General features: G+C 44.3%; 1 protein-coding gene across 2 annotated transcripts; it reads right to left on the bottom strand.

The window, feature by feature from the left end:
- Positions 1–4,828: 4,828 nt before the first annotated feature.
- On the bottom strand, positions 4,829–12,938 carry LOC142774782 (uncharacterized). 2 transcript variants are annotated; one of them, XM_075875830.1, is made up of 2 exons: positions 11,824–12,938; positions 4,829–4,980 (listed from the first exon to the last, which is right to left on the bottom strand). In XM_075875830.1, exons 1-2 carry the CDS (start codon positions 12,413–12,415, stop codon positions 4,928–4,930), a joined length of 645 nt encoding a protein of 214 aa, XP_075731945.1. In that variant the 5' UTR covers positions 12,416–12,938; the 3' UTR covers positions 4,829–4,927. The 2 variants fall into 2 exon arrangements, with proteins under 2 accessions (XP_075731945.1, XP_075731944.1); XM_075875829.1 differs by having other exon boundaries at positions 11,764–12,936.
- Between the last annotated feature and the right edge of the window lie 3,558 nt (positions 12,939–16,496).

The following is a 16,496-nucleotide window of genomic DNA, read 5'->3' as shown; positions in this document are numbered from 1 at the left end:
GAAGATGATTCCATTCGTCGTCGTCCTTGTTGGTATAGCCCTTGGAATCTCTGTTGTTCTTGGACTTGCTGGAATTGATGATGTTGCTGCGAAAAGACTTGAGGTGGCAGCCCTTTTTTACCATGACACTGACTTTCTGGGCAATTGAATGTGGTGTCGAGTGGGCAGGTAGTAGTCTCTAGGCTGTTGTGCTGCATTTCGGGTAATGAAGGTAATGCTTCAGAGTTGATAGATACATCATCAGGGGCTTCTTCACTGTTCGCTGCGAGTGGTTCTTGCGTCTGAATCTGGATGGTAGGTTCAGGGCTTGGCTGAGTATTCTCCGAGCTCCACAGCTCTATCCCGACCATTCTGAGCGTGCTAGATGTGAGGTGGGCGTTGTGAGCGACGAAAGAGCCAAGTGGCGGAAAACCAGGAGGTAGCCCAATTGTGCTGGATGGAAAATAAGCTGATCCAATGTGTGAAGACTGATTTTCACTCTTTGAGTCGTCATGGCGTTGTTCGGCATTTTCCTCATGTGTCAGCTGGTCTACCATGAACAAGGCGTCCTTATGACACGAATAGTGACCGTTAGGAGCCTTTGAAGAGCTGCGTCGTAGAAAACCAGGTGGTGGACCATGTATGCCAGACGAAGCATGAAAGGCATCAGTAGGGTGAGCGACGTCTCGTGTCGTATGTTGAAGCGATGACTTCGGAAATGCTGACTTTCGCGCAGAAGGGATGCGCGCTTGACGGTTAGGTTTTTCCGAATATACGCATGGCCTTCTGTAAGTAAACGCATGTGCCACTTCGTCTTGAGGCACTTGTCGATTCGCGCTGGACTTTCGAATGCATGAGGACTGCTTAGGAAATTGACGATAGTGTGCAGTTGTCTCTAGATGGTTGCCAATGAGTAAGTCTTGGTCATAATCATTAAAACGGGTAATCATCTCCTCTTTGATTTTTTGCCATGACTCGTCGTTCTCGAAAATGTGAATCAAGTAAAATTTGAATGCCTCACCAGTGACGTAGTCGCTGAAGTTCGTAACCATCTCCCGTTCCGACCAGGATGCAGCGGCGGCGTGGACCTCGAATAGGTTGAACCAGTCCTGTACGGGTCCGTCGTCCGCTGATCCGGTGTACTTGGGGATGTCGAGGTCAGCCGATGGTTCTGTCATGGTGCTGGTCGTTGTCCTTCTAGGCGATGATTCGGTAGTCAATGTATGGGCAGGGTGTCTTCTGTAGAACTGCGTCGATGCTGAGCGACTGATGAAGGGGCAGGCAGGTCTCCATCCTGTCGACTTGTGTGACGCTATGATGAATCGGAGACGTGGCCTGGCTCATACTCCGTGTTTATTCCATTTTCACTTCTTCCTTCTCAACCTCTACTACTAACTCCTAACTATCGCTACCTTCTTACGTTACATATATATATGCACCTGCAGCAATGTTTTTCAGTGTTCTGCTGTAACAATGCTTCAGAAACAGGCGGGAACTCTGGATTAGTGTCCACCGTGTAAATTTACAGGTGATTTTGCGGGTACATTTATAAAGTACATGTAGCTATAGTTCGTAGTATGCTCCATGTAAATTAACTGATACTTTTAATGTGCTGAACCAAATGGCAGCCGGTAATGTGATCTAGAGTCTGCAGCCTACATTTCCTTGGCGGAAAATCTTCGACTGCAGATCCAGCAATTTTCTCTCGTACACTGGGGCCACTTTAGATGCCAAGCGTGTTATGGTCGAGTTCAATGCTGTGTGCGGCGTGACCACCCTTGCTGCGCATGCGCGTCCCCTCCCCGTCTCTCTTTTCTCCTACACTCCCCCTTCTCTCGACTCGCACCATCGACGCAAGCAGCATCTGCTAGCGAGTTCCTTGATAAAAAAAAAATGACTGCTAGCACTGCCCAACCGTTCACTGGCCACCCCGTATTAGGCACTGGATATTGACCTCCAAGGTAGTGCTGGTGATAGATTTCTCTTGTGCGTTGTTGAACAATGAAAATGAGCAGAGTGCGCATTATACTTAGTTAAAAATGTACTGAGGGTCTCTGCATTTAATAAGAGTCCTGTGTCTCTCACCCATTAGCAGTGATTGGCATGTTACAGAAAGAAACACCGGTCCATCACTGCGTGCTTAGCGCCTCGTCCCCAGGTTGATCTGCGCAACGCCACGATGAGAGCCAGCGTCCACGGCGCCGCCTGTGTAAGCGTTAGCGCCCGCTGCTTCACACGTATGCACGGTTCCCTTTAGTGGGAGAGAGCAATTTTTCTTCCACCATCAGTTTGTCTATCGGCGCAGATCGCAGACTGCGCAGCTCGTAAGCAGGAGCCGTACATTAGGAATAAGCCCTGCATGCCTTACCAAATGCATCGCGTACCACGAGATTTTAAATATTTATTCCCCATCTGCAGCAGTTAACCTAAACAGCACTGCGCGCGCAATCAAAGCCACGCCACGTCAATGTATCTATATAACTCGGTGACAGCTAAGACATCATGTGCGAAGATGGCACGTGGCTAAGTTACTCAAGGACTCATGCAAATTCAACTTGCGATCAACCAGCTATAGTTCCCAAAGTGAGCAATTAAAGAAATGTAACAGCTATTATCACATCAGGTATTGCCTCTCACTCACATAATAGCCTGTCAAATGTGAGCAGCTTTAATACACCAACAGGTGCGTACGACGAATAAGGCATATATCCTTTGATTGCTGCACATCATTTACTTATAGGCTTTACCGCAACGCTTTCGCAATGCAGTGAAGCTTAATCATCTTTTGGTAATTGTCTTTTTGTCTGTTTGAAAAGGACTCGCCAAGATGCATACTTGGCCTGAGCAGTCGCAAATGCTTATTTTTGTTTGATGCACAAGTGGCCTGTGCATGCGTTCATTTCGTATCATGTAATGCTCTTCTGCTCACGCTGGCTTTACCGCAGTGCTTTTTCCATGCGGTGAAGCTTGATCATAGTTTGGTATTTGTCCTTTTGTTTGCCTGAAACGGACGTGCCAAGATGCATATTTGGCCTGAGCAGTCGCAAATGCTTATATTTGTTTGATGCACAAGTGGCTTGTGCATGCGTTCATTTCGTATCATGTAATGTTCTTTTGCTCACGCTGGCTTTACCGCAATGCTTTCGCAATGCATTGAAGCTTAATCATCTTTTGGTAATTGTCTTTTTGTCTGTTTGAAAAGGACTCGCCAAGATGCATACTTGGCCTGAGCAGTCGCAAATGCTTATTTTTGTTTGATGCACAAGTGGCCTGTACATGCGTTCATTTCGTATCATGTAATGCTCTTCTGCTCACGCTGGCTTTACCGCAGTGCTTTTTCCATGCAGTGAAGCTTGATCATAGTTTGGTATTTGTCCTTTTGTTTGCCTGAAACGGACGTGCCAAGATGCATATTTGGCCTGAGCAGTCGCAAATGCTTATATTTGTTTGATGCACAAGTGGCCTGTGCGTGCGTTCATTTCGTATCATGTAATGCTCTTCTGCTCACGCTGGCTTTACCACAGTGCTTTTTTCATGCAGTGAAGCTTAATCATCTTTTGGTAATTGTCTTTTTGTCTGTTTGAAAAGGACTCGCCAAGATGCATACTTGGCCTGAGCAGTCGCAAATGCTTATTTTTGTTTGATGCACAAGTGGCCTGTGCATGCGTTCATTTCGTATCATGTAATGCTCTTCTGCTCACGCTGGCTTTACCGCAGTGCTTTTTCTATGCGGTGAAGCTTGATCATAGTTTGGTATTTGTCCTTTTGTTTGCCTGAAACGGACGTGCCAAGATGCATACTTGGCCTGAGCAGTCGCAAATGCTTATATTTGTTTGATGCACAAGTGGCCTGTGCATGCGTTCATTTCGTATCATGTAATGCTCTTCTGCTCACGCTGGCTTTACCGCAGTGCTTTTTCTATGCGGTGAAGCTTGATCATAGTTTGGTATTTGTCCTTTTGTTTGCCTGAAACGGACGTGCCAAGATGCATACTTGGCCTGAGCAGTCGCAAATGCTTATATTTGTTTGATGCACAAGTGGCCTGTGCATGCGTTCATTTCGTATCATGTAATGCTCTTCTGCTCACGCTGGCTTTACCGCAGTGCTTTTTCTATGCGGTGAAGCTTGATCATAGTTTGGTATTTGTCCTTTTGTTTGCCTGAAACGGACGTGCCAAGATGCATACTTGGCCTGAGCAGTCGCAAATGCTTATATTTGTTTGATGCACAAGTGGCCTGTGCATGCGTTCATTTCGTATCATGTAATGCTCTTCTGCTCACGCTGGCTTTACCGCAGTGCTTTCACAAGGCAGTGAAGCTTGACCATACTTGCTTTTACGTGCCTTGCGACTTATCAAAGTTTTGTAATAGCTCAACTGTTGACGCTAGAAGTGATGCATTCTATGTGAAAGTTTTATACTTAACTTCGGGGATTCATGTTTTCATAAAGTTTTCACAATATATCAGTAAGGTCGAGTTGGAAACTATGCATTTTTGGAAAACGCCCACGAACACGACGGAGACACGAGATTAGAAAGACTCAGTACTTCGCCTTTGTCTTGTGCTCCGTCGTTTTCACGTTCATTTTCAAAGTATCTATCAAAATGCTGACAACGCTGTTTCACTGCCAGCAACCTTTGGCGTGTAAGAAAGGGAGCTAAATTTTCTCTCAGCCTGTAAACCAAGCAATTGCGGCTACTCGATGTGCGATAAATAAAAGACCAAAATTAAGAATGACCAGCTGATGTTGATAACAGGTGCTCATAGCAGCACTTTTTTGCTGTGCACTTGAATTCCTGTCTTATGTAATGTTATGGTCCGTGAGTACACAATGACACTACTACAACCAATAAAAATTTTACTAACATTTATTTGTAAAATAACTGCTACAAAATAGAATTCTGATCCCCTTCTTAGTAGTTGCATAATTTAGCTAGAAGAAGACAGCATCATCCAACTTCCTGATGACTTGACAACAGGGTGAGTCCACAATGTACTGGACCTGTACAAGATGAAGAAAACAGACGAAAAAAACAACAGATAAATCAAAGAGTTTAAAAAATGGCACCTGAAACTTTCAACTTGCCCACCACAGCAGTGAAAAGACTCCTGTTGTCATATGTATTTTCTGCCTGTTGGTCCGCGGGCACAAGTGCCAGTCTTGTTTATTAATAGAAGCTGCTTAGCATCACTTCATTGCAAGACTTTTCTCTATCCGCCACCCGAGAACGCGCTCTGTAGCGGTCAGGCTCCGCCTAGAGACTTGTGGCAGTGTGACGTTAATGTGGGCAATATATACACAGACTTTGGTTGCTTAATTTGTAGCAAACTCATTGTGAGCAAATTTCATAGTTGCATTCATAAAATATTTGAATGTTATATTGTAATATAACACTAAAATGCTGAGGCTTTAGAGCATTACAAACTCAGCCTGCCTACATTAACAATCCCAGTGCCACAGGCATGCAAGAACTGCTTGCATAATCATGAATCAACTAAACCATTTTGATATATTGACAGGTTTTCAAAAATGACTATTTTTGAGAATTTTATATTCATATTTTTCTCTTAAAGGGCAAGTTACTGTTGCTGAAAAGAAAAAAAGCAAATCATATACAATATCTGATACTTTTTGTTTGCAGTTTACAGCTGCACATGGTAAAAGGCTGCATGCATGAGTATTTGCTGTGTGCCATTCATGGTAGTATTTCCGAAATTCTTATTCAATTGACATTTAGTGATCAGCCTATAAATTTTCTTGTTTTTAATTTTTTATTCCGTGCATTAGATATGAATACATTTTAGTTCAGGAAACTTTGCTCAACAAAGGGAAGTTTTCTACTTTTGGCAAAAAAACAAAACAAAGCAAGAACTAGTTCTAGAACTTTTATGAAAGAGACAGGTGTGAGGTTTGACGTGATGAGAAGTCAATAAAGAAGGAATGCCACAGAAAGGATTGCCTCAACAAAGGAATTTGGTTCGTTGGAATAACATACATTTGGCAATGTTTTTATGTACTTCTAGTTAACGCTCCACCACTAGCTTACAACAAGGAAAAAAAATAAGGTGGTGCATGCAGAAAGTTAACTCATCACATAATGTGAAAATTTGACCCAGAACAAGAGAAGGAACAAAGACGAGTGCTCACCTCCAACAAGATTTATCTTGAAGAGCAAACATATATACTCTTGAAATGCAAAAAATAGACAAATCATTCAAAAAGCCCACAACTGCCATGCACGAAAACCTTACATCCTCAGCAAAGACAATTCGTTTTGACAAATCCCTAGAGACAGAGTGAGAGAAAGTACTGATGCAGTTCAGCTCTAGTCTACAAATCTTTTTCGCCACGACAATTTCTCTTGTAGTTTTTTTTTCCCAATGATAATGGTGTCACACAAAAGTGGTTTGGAGCCACACCTGCTACAGTGCAAGGCCAAGAAACAATTGCGACCATTCTTGAGGTTACAAGGGTGTTTATTGCAGCACGTGTGGCTGCAAAATGATTTTGCGGGACATCATTATTGCTGGAAGAAAAAACAACAAATAAAATGACAAGAGAAATTATCGAGGCAAAGAGGATTTGTAGACTAGAGCTGAACTGCATCAGCACTATGTCTCGGGCTTTGTCAAATTGTCTTTTTTGAAAATGTAAGATATTTATTTGCGCATGGCAGTTGTGGGCGTCTTGAATGATTTGCCCGATTTTCACATTTCAGGAGTATATATGTGTTTGCTCTTCAAGATAAATCTTCTTGGAAGTGAGCACTCGTGTTTGTTCCTTCTCTTGTCCTGAGTCAAATTTTTGTGCTATGTGATCCGTTATGCATTACCAACATGCCTAACTTCATACTTTCGATCCCTGAAGTCAGTCCCTAAAGGGCCACTCACCAGGTCCCATAACAAACTGTGGAAGTTGTGTATCTAACGGAGAGCATTATACCACAAAAAGTTTTTCAATCGGTTCATTACGAGCTGAGAAAACAGTTTCTTCTTTTTTTAACAGCAGGAAACAAGGATGAAAGGAGGCAAGCTCAAAACCCTTGCCACTCCCCCGTGTAGCCTTCACAAGCCAAATCTCTTTCCTACCCTCTCCAGCATCCAACCAAGAGGTCACGTGCACATGACGTGCTCAAACAAGCCCAACCCTCGAGCGCGCGAGCGGTGTCTTTTTGTTGACCAGCATTGTATTGTGTCTACTGCCTGTTTTTGCGACATTGTTTGGAAACGCTGGCTTTGATGCGGTTGAAAAGATGAGCATAATGAGTGCTCGAATGCGCAGGACCATTAATTTCTTTTCCAGGACAGGAGTCTGCTTGATGCAGTAACCGCGGAGACACAAACGCATGCGAAACGCCAGCACATTAGCTCGGCATCTCGTTGGAATTCACGGGGAAAAAATGCAAAAGACAAACGCATTCTTCTATTGCGTCTCAATATGTATCCCAAGTTTTATTAATATCTTCAAGCAACAAATTACATTAACTACGCATGTCACGTTAAATAATTTCCGTCATGTCACGTGCCACTGTTGGCAGCGTCAGAGCACAGTCGTATACATATAGGACCAACGTCACTGCACTGCTGTGTATGTAGGGCGATTCATACTTGCACATCATAACCTCCTTCTCTGGGGGCGCGACCCAAAAAAAAGGGGGAGAAGCGTTCGTTTTGAAATTTGACCCATTTCCACGTCGCATAGAGTTGCAATGTTTGGCAGACGTGACCATAAACTCCCGATGTACGCATTGCACTTGTCAGCTCAAAATCGCCAAACCCGGTGAGTGGCCCTTTAAAGAAAAGCAAAAATTAGACGAGGAGACATGAAGAATGCTTAGAAATTTTGCCATATGTCTACACCAAAATGGAATGCTATTATTAATTAGAAGAATGTATCTTTTCCTTGGCAACCAGCAAACATGTCTGAGAACAGACGAATACTTTTTTGTCCAAGTTAGCTGCTAAAGAGCCGAGACAAGCTCCGTGAAATCCTCTTGAACAACTTGCACAAGTAATGTCCAATACTACCCCACTATATTGTGGTTGCCGGCAGACACAATGTAACTTGTAAATACTATCTCTTGGCTGTACGCGAGCAGCCATGGAGTTTATGAGGGGAAAGTCTTCGATCATACCATTCTGTATGCATTGCAGCAAATGTTTGCGTAGCATAACTTGGTTAAGGTTCAAAGTTTCTGGTTTTCTGCCTGACGCTATATAATACATGTTGGCAATTGCAAACAAGCCACAGTCAAGTGTGTTGCACTGGTTTTGTGCCTTCATTGTTTGAATGATTAATGTTGGCGATTGTAATTTTAGAATATGACAGATTTGCCTAACAGCGTCAGGAGGGGTATCTTGATCAATTGAATCATATATGAAGACTGTGTTTTTGTCCGCACCAACATTTGTTACTGTAAGCCAATGATTGGGGTTCTGAACATGCAAGATTTGAACGAAAGGGCCTTTGATTTGAGTGAATTGTAAACATCGGCCCAGTAAGACATCTTGAAAGCCGACACAAGTAGGATACTTTTTCTGAATTAAATACTGTGCGACATTGATTACGCTATCTGATATGGAGGTGCCCTGTACCAGAACATTTAAATCTGCATCTGAAAGAGAATACCGTTTGTAGACATTTAGCATGTCTACTTTAACAGTTGCAAGGCCTACCTTTTTTACTTGATTTGGGAAAAATTTACGCTTGACAGCTCTCACTTTTTTTGGCCGCCCCCTTCTTGCTTTAACCAAAGGTACCACAAGTTTTGTACTGTTAGAATGCCCAAGATAACTTGTGGCAGTAGTTTGTGCTAACTGAGCTGGTGCAGCCTTTATGGCTGCTGAAGTTTGGTTACGAGGAAATGTGGTTAAATTTCTGAAGAAAGCCTCGCAGGACGAAAGTTTTTCCATTAACTCCTTCTCACCACAATTAGATAATACGTTAGCCACGGTTTTTGACATTTCGCAAAGACTCTTATAAGCATAAGTATACTTCTCTTGTGCAGTGTCAAGCTTCACACAGGGTGGTGACTGAATGCTGCTTGTTACCACTGGTGTGGCACTAGTGGTTGTGCAGCTGTCACTCAGGAAATGATCCTTGCACCACCTGTCTGGTATGCAAGCCTTGTCGAAAAGATCTTGCTTAGTAAAGTCACGCACTGCTAAAATATGTGCACAAGGCAGAGTGTACTGGTTATAAAAAGCACATGTGCAAGAAGCCAAGCACAATGAAACACTGTACTGTGATCTTGGTGAAACTACAACATAAGAATTAGGAGTGGAAGTGACTTGATAACTTACATTTTTAAACTTCTCATACTGCTCTAGTACTTTACTTGTAGCCTCAGAAGTGCAATTACGGGACAATTCTAGCTGAAGTGGGTCATTGAAATCATTTATGTTTAGGTTCAGCTTCATTTCTTTAAGCTTAGAGAACTGTAGAGATAAAGAATCATTATCAATGTAACCTACCAATGCTTCTATTGCTTGAACCAAATGCATGCTTGAAGGGAGATAATTTTTAATCTTTTGATTGTGGCACTCAATGCGATTATTAGTATTATTACCAAATGTAGGAAGGGCTTGCCGATATGCATGTACCCACATTTCCTTACACAAGTGCCAGTTATGCATATAGTAAGAAATGAAATCTGTGCAAGTCATAGCTTGGAGGTTAGCAAGCTTATCGAAGTAGTCTTGCTCAGTGGGGGAATAAACTAAGCTTTTTAAGAGAGGAAGCAACTGATCACGTTGCTGTCTAGCTTTTTCATTAACCTTTTGCTGGAAACAATGCAACACATGCCACGTACACAAAAGTATGTTAGAATTAGGAAGAATATTGGTTAAAATGCGCAGTTCATTGAGATCTTTATCAATCATCACTACTTTGCAAGCAGACACAACAAATGGGTTGAAATCTACAAACTTTGTGAACATGGGCTCAACAATTTCAGTCGTCTCATTTCGTAAGAAGGCATAACACACAGGTCTCCCACGACCACGACCATCTTGAACTAATATGAGTAAAGAATATAACCCTCAATATTCACTTTATACGTTCCATCAATAAATAGAATCTCTGGATACTTTTCCAAAATCTCACGCATGTGCGTTGTTTGAAGAAGTATGAATTGCAGGTTATTATTTTGATTCATTTCATAGTGAATAACCCAGTTTGGATTATTTTTTAGCAAGGTCTCTACCTTCTCTAAAACCATTTCACCATGAGCCTGCTCATTGCGGATAGGAATAGAAAATCGTTGCTTGTAACTATTAATGTCCTTTGTAGTTAACTTCTTACCAGTTTTTTGCTCGACCAAGTTTTTAAAATCCTTTGCGCCAATATTACATTTAGCTAAGTCAAAGAATTCTTCTTTTTCTCCATGATTCAGGAGCCTCTTCTGAGGATACAAATCATAATATTCTGTGGGATGGTTATGCTTAGCTTGTAGTTTAGTTATCTTGTAGTGCAGAGTAGGCGATTTACATAGGCTTACCGATACTGTCATTTCACAGCCAGTACCATTGTAAGCTTGCTTTGGTCGCTTTCCTATCCCCCTGGGCTTTATTGTGCGACCGTGAATGCAGCTATATTTAATCCTAATATACTCGAAGTCCTTATCTTCTGATGTGAATGGACTTTTATTACTCTTATTTATCATGACTACATGCCTGCCCTCCCTGCACCACTCATCAAAGCTTTTCTTAAAAGAAGGAAAGTTATCAAATGTTGCATTTAAATAAACTTTGCTACCCCCACCATATAGTGTATTTACTGGGTTATTGAGGACGGTTGGGTTGGCACCAGTGTTTACACAAATAGCCTGGGCACCAAGGCTGACAGGCCTGCTTCTGGATGTCAAAGCAGCCTCACAATACTTGTACTGCACAGCTGCAGTGCACCCAGCTTCCATAGGGTCACCAGCCTCTGTGCCAGGATCGCGCTCAATTCGCATGCAATCCCGAGTCAGTGCTGGTAGATGGCTTTTGCAGACAGAAACCTCGTTCACAGCGTCATTCGTGACAGATTCACAGTGAGTCGCGGAACTAACTGAGCAGTCTTTCAACTGCTTGCTAGGAACACGCTGCACCTTTTTAAAACTATCACGAATGACGTTGTGCGAGACACTGGCTCGTCCTTCAGGCTTTCTACCACAGACAGCGGAAGAAGCAGACTGAATCTGTTTCTGGCTCACAACTGCTGTCATAGGTGAAGTGGACCTGATGGACTTGGCAGCTGTCACAGCAAGAACTTTGCCTTCACTGTCTGCACACAGTTTAGAGCTCTGTTCTTGCTTGTGCAGTGCCGCAGCCTTCCGCCGGCTCTTTTTTGACTGCACCAGTTTCCACTCACTGTCGCCACACTGGCCGACAGCCTGTGGCACAGCTGCTTTTCCAGCACTGGCCTCCTCTTCCCCCACAGAAGAGCGCACAAGAGCACTCTCATGCTCCTGTGAGGCTCTCCTTATTTTCCTGTCACAAGTGGTGCTTGCACCTCGACTAGGGATCATTGGCTGAATAGGCCTCTCCCCAGTGTTTCCCTTGCATGGTACACTTGTGCCATGGAAAATGGGGGAAGGCAGGCTGTCCCAGGTCCACCAAGCCTTGCTTCCCTTGCAGCGAACGCGGACACCGTCAACGAGCGTAAAGCCAATACCATGAATGGTACTGGCCAGTTGGTCAGTGTCGTGTCTCTGCATGAGAGCACTGCTGGTTTTCCAGACAGGAGCTGGTACAGCGGAAGGTCCACCTACTGCTGGAGAATATTGAACTGCATGCATACCAAGTGCTGGAAAATCGACTTCCAAGTTGATGGAAAAGTGCTCCTGCCGAGCCCACCCACTCCATGCAGATGCCTTGGACTCCTTGTAGGACTGTTGGATGTGTCTCCTCTCTAGTTGGGTGGACAAGGCACAGGCCTCACGGTACAGGAAGTCTGCCAGCACCTTGTTGCCAAGCCGGCTGGGGTGGACACCATCCCTGCTCAGGAATCCAGGCCAGCTGTCCACAAGACTATCCAGGATAGTGAAGCCCCTCTCCAGGCAAAGCTGCGCGAGTGCGGCATTCACATTCCTGTAGTGGTCATTCAAATGACAAACATCACACAACTGTTCTTCCCCTTGGCGGTACCGATTCTGCCCCCGAGGAAGAATGGCAGAAAAAGCTACATGCAACGTGGGATTGCTTTCGATGATTCCCTGAGCGAGCTGGCGATATTTGTCCATGCACATGTTGACACTGTCAACAGTGTTGTTCGTGCCAACATGTACAATGACAACATCAAAACTGGCCAGCTTGTCAGCAATCATTGAGAGCAAGTGCTCAATCCTTATTCCTCTGTGTGCGGCAACGCTAACAGACAAGCCACGGCGCGATGGGAAATACTGGTCGACGTATTTCACCATTGAATCGCCCGCTACTAACACACGCGTCATGTTGCGCACACTTTCAATTCAGAATTACACCATGAAAAAAAAAGAAACAAGAAAGTGAATATTTAGTCTAAAACACGGCTGTCAACTACGCAAATGCACTACGACACAGATACGAAGCACGTTAACACGGATGACCAAAGAAAGGGCCACGCACAGATACTGCTAAATCAGCCTATACGCGAAAAATCACAAAAATACGTATTGGGATGGATATAAACAACGTTAGTAAATATAAAATAGCAGTGAAAATAAGCGGTTGAGCTTAGATGAAGATGATGTTCGAGGCTTGCGAATATGTAGCAGAACAAGGCCTGTAGACAGCTCGCAGAAGCAGCAACCAGCCGTACTCCAGCAGCAGCAGCAGCAAGTGAGCGTCTGCTGGCCAGCTGAGCCACGTTCCGATTCGGTAAATTCGAACAACGCGCTAAATCGGAAACGACGTATGTCATGACAATTTTTGTGACGTCACTTCCGTGCGGCGCAGCAGCCAGTTCTGTGTGGGGATGGCTGGAGCGCCGCGCGGCGCAGCAGCCATTGCCATATTAATTTCGCTGACTTGCTACTCTGCGTGGGGAAAGGGATTGAGTATTGAAAGTACGAATAGGAAGAGAGAGAGAGCGAGAGAAAAAAGAAGACAAAATGTAAATATAGATGGTAGAGTAAAACAAATATAGGAAAAGGCCATCTCTTTGACCATTAAATGAGGACGCGCGGTAATAGTTTTTTCGTCGTGCCAAGCTACAGCTACAGCTTGTCTAGCTGACTGATGCTGTCCAAGTATGCAAACAAAAGTATCATAGGACGCCTCTGTAAAGTGCGGCAGGCTAAAGGTCCCAATACACAGTCAAGGGAGAAAGTTCTCTCGGTTATAAAATGCTTGCAACGTTCATAAAGCGCACGCTCATCAGCATACGCTCTTCTACACTCAAACAATATATGTTCCACAGTTTTGATGTAGCCACAGTTGTTGCAATACGGACTCGCTGACTGACCGAAGTGGTACCGTAGGCTGTTAACATAGGTACTGTTTAGACGTAGACGATGGTATAGTGTTTCCAGATGGCGAGGAATTTTGAATGAGAGTCTTGTTCTCAGATAGGGGTCGCTTGAGTGAAGGAAGGCATAATGGTGTATCGGAAGGTTCCAGCGTCTCTTATCTTCAATCGCAAGTCTTTTGGCCATATGAGCTGCACCTAATTTATTAAAATAAGTTCGCCAGTAATTGTGCTGTCGAAGACCTTTGCGTGCTGCTTCATCTGCTTTTTTGTTAGCGGAAATACCACAATGACCCGGTATCCACTGAAATATGACAGAGTTCCCTGCGGTAACAGCCAGGTGAAGTAGGTATGCTATGTCGAATGACACGGGGTGAGAATTCGTTTTTTTAGGGGGTTGAATAATACCTGTAGTGTTGGAGTCGGTGAAAACTTACCCATCGGTCCGGCGTTTGGCGCAAGATGTAAAGGACAGCTTCTTTGATGCCATGAAGTTCTCCTGCTGTCGAGGATGTCTTCCGTTGCAGTCGAAAGGATAGCATAAGACTTGTAGAAGGGATATAAAGTCCGTTAGCGGAAGTATCCCGAGTGGTTGTGGCGTCGGTGTAAATATGCGAGTGCTGAGCATAGTTCTCGGCAAAGAGGAGAGTAGTCTGGAACAGCGCAGCCTGTGACATTCGTCTCTTTGGCCCATTGATGCCTGGTAGAACTTTTATTATAGTTAGAGGCGAAAGTGTCCAGGGAGGAAATGTTTCAGACAATAATTTTTGTGGCTGATTAACAGGAGAAAGTTGAAGCATTCGCACAGCTTGGCCTAATAAAGAATTGCTGTGTGTCAGGTGAACTTTGTACAGGAAATGATTTTTACCTTGTAATACATGTCGAAGATGAGTGCGCATGGTTTCTTGGACAGAGTAACATCCAGTGGGAGACATCCTACTTCTGCTACACTTCCCAATGCTGATGAGCTCTTCAGCAGCCCTATATAGACATATTCGTAGGCAGCTGTGGCGTGCGGCTTCCAAAATTGTCTTGTTTAATGGGGATTATCAGTGAAGCACCGGTAGACAATAGCGCAATGTTCCTTCAATGTATGCTTTCTGAAGCAGTACCATTGAGCGGCGTGTACATCTCCATCGTGTTCCAGTCATGAATTTGAAGAGTTGAGTTGCTGCTACTATTCTAGTTCGAAGTTTCTTCACCTGAGGAGACCAGGAAAGACTTCTGTCAATGATGAATCCTAAAATCTTTGAGACTGTACATTGGTCAGCGGTCGTCCACCGAGGAGTAGTGCATGCTTGCTCATTTTCTTTCTCGTGAAAGCAATGGCTGTGCTCTTTTCTGGTGAAAGGTGCATGCCTCGGGGCGCTAGATAAGTGGAGATGTTCTGTAAAGCTTTTTGAAGTCGCTGTTTGGTGATGTAACGTGACCTTGAAGTGTTCCAGATACAGATGTCATCGGCGTAAAATCGTATTGTGTACTCCTCTAGGAAGTGACTTCATTTTGTGTATCAGGGTAAGGTTGAAAAGGAGCGGGCTGAGTACGACACCCTGGGGTACACCCATCTCTAATGTATAGAACTGTGTGGGACCATTTGGAGTGCTCATATATATTTTCCGCTCTTTTGCATAGTTCTCAATCTAGTTGTATAGATTCCCTCCTAGGCCAAGATTTTCCATGGTTGGGAGGATGGCATGGTGAAAGACTGAGTCGAAAGCTGCTTTGATTTAAAGGAATACGGCTGTCGGGATTTGACCTGTGCAGAGGTCCTTTTCCAGAGTAGAGACAAGTGCGATGACATTGTCGATAGCCGATTTGCCTTGGCAGAACCCATTCACTTCTTGCGGAAATTCGTTGCGGCTTTCCAGGAACTATGTCAATCTTTTTTTAACCATTCGCTCCATGACTTTGCTAACGCAACTCAGTTGGGTGACAGGCCGTAAAGAGGTGTAGCTTGTTGGCTGCTTACCAGGTTTCAAAATGGGCACTATTTTTGCCAGCTTCCACTCAGCGGGGGCCACTCCAGACATCCACGAAAAATATATAATATTCTAGGAGTCGTAGGCGGGACGCGTGGGGTAGCTTTACAATGGCTTCATAGGTTACTTCGTCGTGACCAGGTGATGTGCGCCTGTTTGACTAACCGATAGCAGTGTTCAGTTCCTCAATCGTAAAAAGTATGTCTAGCGCTGGCACTGCCGCCCGTGAGTAGCCAGGCTGGTTACCTGCAGATGAAGTCCAAAGCATTGAAATTGTTGATAGTAGTGCGCAATATCCTTCTGAGAGCTCTTCGAGGGATTTTCATTCGTGCAGGGAGAGTGCGGCGAAAGGGTGAAGCTGCTGGAGTGGCATGCGCATGCCCCTAAAAACCCGCCAGATTTTGGACACAGGTTGGCGAACATCTAATGTTGAGCAAAAGTCACGCCAAATTTGCCAGCTATGTTTATCCAGGAAGCGCCTAATATGGCGCTTTGTCCGTCGGCAGGCTCGGAGGTCTTTTAAACTGTTTGTGCGCAGAGCTTTCCGTTCAGCTCGCCTGCGAATAGCACAATTTCTTTGAAATTCTTCATCATTTGACGGAAATCTGTGGTTTTTAGTTGAAACGTGTGTGCGTTCTTTTAAGAATTGAGCCATCGTAGCGAGTAATTTATCATCCTTCGTAGCGGCAGTGATTTCCTTTCCGGCTGCGCCTTTGTACGCATTCCCCTCTGTGGATCTGAATACCTCAAAATAAACGTCAGACCATACATACCGAACCCGAGGCACAGCTTCAAGTGCCAGAGGTTCAGCCATGCTTCACAATCTTGTAGAGGCAAAAAACCTGTGCCAACTGCAGCGCCAATGACCTAAGTCAGAGAAATGTCAGGAATCTCCCCGCTGCGTGAATTACAAAGGCGATAACCCGGCGTATTCCATATCGAGTCTATGCAGTAAAAAAAGAAGAAATAGTTGCTCTAACAGTGAAAGAAAAACTAACCGTGTTTGAAGCGAGGAAGAGGCTTGGACTCTTACTTCAGAAATGCTATGCCAGGCCGGTGTGGCAGAGCGCAACACCGCAATGGCCTCAGAAGCCTACGGGGATCGCG

This window comes from Rhipicephalus microplus, chromosome 10 (genome assembly GCF_043290135.1).
Source record: "Rhipicephalus microplus isolate Deutch F79 chromosome 10, USDA_Rmic, whole genome shotgun sequence".
Lineage (NCBI taxonomy): Eukaryota > Metazoa > Arthropoda > Arachnida > Ixodida > Ixodidae > Rhipicephalus > Rhipicephalus microplus.
This window is presented reverse-complemented; position numbering and strand designations above follow the sequence as displayed.